The sequence below is a fragment of the Egretta garzetta genome, unplaced genomic scaffold (assembly GCF_000687185.1).
Source record: "Egretta garzetta isolate BGI_Z169 unplaced genomic scaffold, ASM68718v1 scaffold733, whole genome shotgun sequence".
In the NCBI taxonomy this organism is placed as follows: domain Eukaryota; kingdom Metazoa; phylum Chordata; class Aves; order Pelecaniformes; family Ardeidae; genus Egretta; species Egretta garzetta.
The window spans coordinates 135,153-141,527 of NW_009259186.1; the positions used below are offsets into that span (position 1 = coordinate 135,153).

At 42.5% G+C, this 6,375-nt stretch overlaps 1 protein-coding gene across 1 annotated transcript in view; it reads left to right on the forward strand.

Moving 5' to 3' along the window:
• The first annotated feature begins 301 nt into the window (after positions 1 to 301).
• The window catches only part of LOC104123449 (carboxypeptidase A2), a 9,382-nt gene continuing 3,308 nt past the window's right edge, over positions 302 to 6,375 (forward strand). The window contains 7 exon segments of the mRNA XM_009635700.2: positions 302 to 366; positions 2,737 to 2,818; positions 3,599 to 3,733; positions 4,500 to 4,598; positions 5,201 to 5,302; positions 5,467 to 5,568; positions 6,310 to 6,375. The exon segment at positions 6,310 to 6,375 is cut by the window's right edge and continues 1 nt beyond it. Coding sequence (XP_009633995.1) covers positions 302 to 366; positions 2,737 to 2,818; positions 3,599 to 3,733; positions 4,500 to 4,598; positions 5,201 to 5,302; positions 5,467 to 5,568; positions 6,310 to 6,375 — 651 coding nt within the window.

Consider the following 6,375-nt stretch of genomic DNA (forward strand, 5'->3'; position numbering starts at 1 on the left):
CAGGAATGACGTCCACTTTGACCCTGTTTTCCTCTATCTAGAAAAATGTATAAAAGGACACTGAGGAACTTTGTGGGCAGAGCTTTGAAAACAACTCTTCCCTTACAGGTTTGAATGTGTCAGTGGAAAATATTTTTTTGGGAGGTGAAGTTGGCCTCCTATCTGTTGGTTGCCTTGAGAGCTCTGATAAATGTGAGAACTTAGTCACATGGAATACAGATACGTTTTATCTGAAAAAGGGTTTCTTAACAAGTCCTGTATAAATTCGCCTTTGCTAGGCTGAGTTGAACTTCACTCAAACATGAAGCTGATTTTGATCTTCAGTGCCCTCTTCGGGGCTTCCTTGTGCCTGGAAACTTTCGTTGGGTGAGTTACGCTTTTGTTGAAGACCTTTCATTTAAGGCCGCGTTATCCAGTTGTTGTTTTTCATGATCTTAACGTTGCAAAATCTGCTTGGGGCACATTCTTTGCTTTTTACGACTGACTCGTCTTGCTGCTGTGGTACTCCAGGAACCTCTCTGTACTTTCATTTGGGTTTTCTAAGGGGGAGGGTCTCACTGCTGAGTTGAATTCCTAAATTCATGTTCTCCCAAGGCTTTGTTTTGGCTTTGGCTGTACCTAGGGAGCAGTCTCGAGCCTTGATCTGGAGCTGAACCTCACTGCAAAGCTCGAGTATTCAGCTTGACAGATCCACCTGGGCACAGAGTCGAACTAAAAGACTAGAACCTGGCTTCAGATCAGAAAGGTCACTAGCTTCCTTTTGGTTTTGAAGATTCTCATTTCTCTTCAAATGCTTAATTCTTTCCAGAGCCTTTCTGCAATTCAAATCCTTACATCCAACCATTCTATTCTAAAGGTTTATCTGTATCTTCCATTGCAATTATCTCCTTCTGGCGTAGTGCTCTTACTGACTGTAAGAAACTTAATAGCAGATGATAAAAACCATAATAGATGCTTCCTGAGAAGTGGTAAGTGAACACTAGATTCCAGTGAGTAAACCTGTATATGAAGATAGAAGGATTAAGAAGTAATACGCATAGTTTACTAAACCCCCAGGATATGTAAAGCCAGGAGAAGCTCTTTTGACCATTTACTCTGTGCTCTGGCATAATGTGGAGTGGATTCTCATTAATTCATTCCTTGGTGATGTCCAGTAGCTGTGGTTAATGAGCCTCACAGAAGGATCCGATCCCAAAATAAAGCTTCTGGTGGTGGAGAATCCAATAATAAGTTAATATTGTGGTAAAGTGCCTTCATTGTTGATTTCATTTGGTCCATCAGAAGAATCTTATACCTCAGCTTGCCAGACTGAGGAACCTGGTGTTAACGAGTGTTTCTTCTCAGCCACGCTGTTAAATAAACACGCACATAACTGAAGTCATATGCCAAGTCCCTTGTTTAGCCTGTCTTAAGATGCGTTTTCCAATTCTGCAGTTATTCATGTCGATTTGCTCCGAGTCGTCTCCCATTTTTCAGAACTGCTTGCAGTGGGTGCCCGCAGGGCAGCTGGCCCAGCTCAGGATATGGGACCTCATGGACTTTTGTTCTGTCTCTGACAGTGGCCAAATGCATATGCCTAGGGAAGAGAATGAACACAAACACACCAAATCCTTTACCCACCAAATGCCATTTGCAAACACAGCATTAACGCTCGGCTCGTGGTAAACCCCAGGCTATACAGCTAAGGAGCACAGGGGTGCTTTTGGCTATGGCACTGATCCTGGGCTGTACTTCCAGTTGTTAATTCGTTATGCCTTTCAGAATTCCCCCTGGTTCTCCAGAATAGGATCTGCTGTCCCCCAGGTGTTGCATTCCCTTGTTCTTCATAGGTCCTTTTGTCATTTCATAAAAACATTGAGTGGAAGGGACCTCCAGAAGTTTTTAGTCCACCCTCCTGCTCAGAGCTGTTTCCCCTTGTTATCATCACCTACCCCTACCGAGAAGAGTTTGTCATTTTTTTTTGTAACTCCCCTTCAAGCAGTTGTAGGCTGCAATTAGATCATCCTGAACAAGCCTGAGTGCATCAGCCTGTCCTTGTGGTACTGTTTGCTTGTACCTCTTTTACCAAGCAGCCTGGAACATTCTGTATTTGAATGGTATTTATGTTTTTAACGACCTAAAAAACACTTGGGGCCGTGCATTGTGGTCACTGTATGTTATACAATGCATAGTCTAAGTTAATAGCCAAGCTTACCTCTACAACCGGCAGAGTGAGGCGCTTCTAGAAGGTGATTCATTCCACCTGGAATGGTGTGAGCCACCCTCTGATGGTATCAACTTCCGACAACGCAGGGAAGTTTGCCAACAGTCTTTGACTAAACCAAAGAAAGGTGAAATGAACCCCATATTTGGTGTTCGGTTCCCTTGTTGTATAGTGCTCCCCAAACACTCGATCATTTGCAAACTCAACCAGAATTTTTTTTTTTTTCCTGCAAGTTGTTGACAGAAAATAACTAAGAGGTACAAGACCGATCCTTGTAAGCAATTAGAAACCTCATCCACTACGATGAAAACTTAAAAATTGCCATTAAACTAGTTACTGATCTAGTGCATGTATAGCATGCTGGCCCTGCAGGTTGCTGGCTGAACTCTTGGGTGACACGAAGTCAACTGCATTAAAAAAGTCGACTGGTAGCGTGTGAGTAACTACCCACCAAATTCACAACCTTAATAACAAGGTGGTTCAACCAGATGCCGTTCTGAGGCTGCTTCTGAAGACTTACTGATTTATTGCAGGCACCAGGTTCTCCGAATCAAGACAAGAAATGAGGAGGACGTTAAGGAGTTACAGCTTTTGGAATCGCAGGAACACCTTGGGGTATGTTGTTACCACAGAGGCATTTTTGAACATTTCAGACCGGGGTAGGACTTATCAGGGCAGGACTCTACATTGCATTTGGAAGGTTTGTACCATACTGTGGCAGCTGCCATTAATAAATTCATTGTCTCAATACTTGGTGTTTGATCTGGGAGTTCTAGTACCAGCTTGGTATCCAGGAGTGCCTGCATTCATGTTTTCTTCCTACTGGGTTTACAATTGTATTGGAACTGATCTGCTCTTAATCTCAGTATCAAAACGCCTGTCTTTAAAGTGGGAATATAAAATCCTAGGTTATTACTGTCCTTACTGCCATTGGTGAGAGTTTTTATTATGACTTTCTTTAAAAAATATTGATTTGAATAGTGTAGAAATGAAAATTTAGAAAAGCCTTACCAAAGGAGAAATATAAACCTAATGTTACTTAATACTGCAATATGGAACTTTTCTTGAAACTATTTCTGGTAAAGGGGAGAATAGTGAAATTATCATCATAGAAGACCAAAATTTCCTTTTGCTTATATGACTGAAGCTCTGAAGTCAGTGAAAATGCTGACTTTAGCCTCCTGCGAGCCTTTGTTATTATTTTTGTGAGTTTATCACATTAACTGATACAAGGTTGTGAGGCCAAGCTAAAGAATGGAGTGTGCTGTAAGGACGGCAGGGCACAATACTGCAGGAGTCGTTCAGTTTGGGAGAAATCGGCATTTCTAAAGCTTCAGAAGAGCTGTTTGCAGAATGCTTTCTCTGAAGCAAATCTGTTTTCCCTTCCCTTTTCAGCTTGATTTCTGGATAAATCCCTCCACCCCTGACCTCCCTGTGGATGTGCGAATCCCCGCTAACAGCGTCCAAGCAGTCAAAGCCTTCTTGGAATCCCATGGGATTGAGTACTCCATCCTGATCGAAGACCTGCAGGTAGGCAATGCCGCTGGCACATGATTAGCTTTTAAATCCTGTGGAAACAAATAGTGATTCACAATCTGGCCTCACTCATTAATTCATGGACTCTTCTATACTCTGCTTTCCATGAGGTCCTCCCCTTATTTTTGTAGTCTGTGCATTAATTTCTCAACTAGTATCTGTGGATCACTGCTGCACTGGGAAGCTGTGGAGATCACCCTGCAGATGCTGTCCGAAACCATGTTGAATAGTGACATCAATAAACTCATAGGCTCCATGGGGCTCTTCCAATAATCCCTGAAGAATTTCATGTGGTCTCTTGGCCTCAGACATTTGGGAATCGCAACACTTAAGTTACTCATCATGCAGTAAACTGTGTTAGGAGTAGTTCAGGATCATAATCTGAAAGAACTCTACACCACTGTGAGAGAAAAGTCACCCACTTGGGCACTAATCTGACATTTGTTCAGGAGCAGTGATCCCCACATGACATCTAAAATAGCATTAACTCAGCAGAAATGCTGCCTTTTTTTTTTTTCCCCCCACAAAGCTTTCAATATTATTCTTGTTCCTCTTAAGAAGTGTTTAAAACTTAACGCTGACCATTTAAACACTGGTATTCTTGCCCACTTTGCATCTATTTGCTCCATAGCTGCAGGAAGTTTAGGGCTGGAGCCAGTATGCAGCGCCACCATTTCGTTCTCGTTATTTGAGATAAACTTTTGGTCAGAAGTTTGCAAATTAAGCAGGCTTTTCTCAACATTTGAATGGCTTCTTTCAGGTTGTTCTAGATAAAGAAAAGCAAGATATGGCCGACAGTCAACAAAGGGAGCGCGGCAGCAACAGCTTCAACTATGGAACTTACCATGCTTTAGATTCCGTGAGTACCTCAGCTTTGGAGGAAGAGGATTCTTTTTTCTGGATGTGTTTTTCATCCTGTCCTCAATCAGACATCCTATATTGAGATCTAAAGTGTCTTTCTGGCTTCTTTTGGCACGTGGTTTTGTTTTTAAATGTATTAATTTTGTGGTCAGCACAATGTGCTGACCCTCTCCCTATTGGAGTGTTGGAGCAGGCAAGCATTGATCATGCTTTTTGATAAACTCTTGGGCAGAGTTCTGTCAACACCCTTCCTTCTGACCCTCAAAAGAGATTGAGAAATAAATGAATCTTGAAATAGGGAAGCCAGTAGCCATCAAGCAGAGCAGAGGGTAAGGTCTTTTTACTACCAGAAGTTTGTAAAGAGGGTTTTGACCTTTTTCCTGAAATAAGTAGATCTTGACGATCTAACAGTGCTTCCTTCTACTTTGTGATGTTAGGAAGAGCACTGACTACACTGATGCTAGGTGAGATGGGGCTTTGGAGAGGCCATAGTAATGAAGGCAAAAGGAGAGAAAAGTAGATTTCTTCAGGTCCTACAGTTGTTCTGGGCAGCGCTATAGATAAATGTAACCTAAATGTCATCGTGACTTTTCATTGCAGATTTATGCAGAACTGGATCATCTTGCATCTGAGTACAGCAACATTGTCAGTAAGCTCCAGATTGGGGAATCCTATGAAAAGCGGCCTTTGTACGTGCTCAAGGTACGCCATATATCGCAGAATGTGTGCACACGTTTGTGTGTACATATACTAATATATATGTGCATTAGAGATACTGCACAATCCAAAGCATCCCAGTCTTTATGGGATGTTCTTGACTAAAAGGTGTCAGTGTGAGTTTTAAAACTTTCTGGTCTGTTTGACAGTTCAGCACTGGAGGAAGGAACCGTCCTGCAATCTGGATTGATGCCGGCATCCATTCCCGAGAGTGGGTTACCCAAGCGAGTGCCATATGGATAGCTAAAAAGGTCACTTCAGCAGCGATTGATTTTTCTTTTATCTTGGGAATGCCTCTGACTATTTAAAAATATATCACACCTGGATGTGTTTAGCCAGCTCTGCTAACTCTCCTTCACCCCTCTTGAAACACAGCTGACTCCAGAGAGAATACAGCAGCTGCCTAGACAAAGAATTGAAAAATGCCGTGTGTTGTTAGAACAGCTGGGTTTAGGTAGACAAAATATAGTAGTTCAGGTGAAATTGTTGAGGACTGCAGGACTGATAGTTATACAAATAACCGAGGACTTTGAGATTAATTTGCTGCTTCTGTCTGCCGACACAGAGAAACACTGTGTGGGTGGTTGCCTTCCACAAAAGAGCAAAAAATTCCAGCTCTGTAGAAATGAGCATTTAAATTCTGCTGAAAATGGCGAGGCCACCGGACATGTGCAGCACAGTTGTATATTCCCAACCTGGCTAATCCATGTCAATCACAGTGCCAGCCACGGTCTGTTCTCTGGGACAGGCAGGAGAATATTTTGTTGCCCTCTTGATTAACATCCTGTCTTCAGAAGAAAATAGTAAAATGGATTCATTGTTCTCTCCAAGCTCCAAGACTAACGAGGAACAGTTATGGCCAGCAGATAATTAACGTTTCTTGTTTGCCTGCCCTGAAAGCCAGACTTGCCTCTGTACCTAGCTGTTAGGCCGTGAGCATGCGGGAAAGAAATGTGCTGATAATCACAGTGTACCATATTGTCTCTGCTTAGATTGCCTCCGACTATGGGAAGGATCCGTCCATCACTTCTCTGCTGAACAAAATGGACATTTTCCTG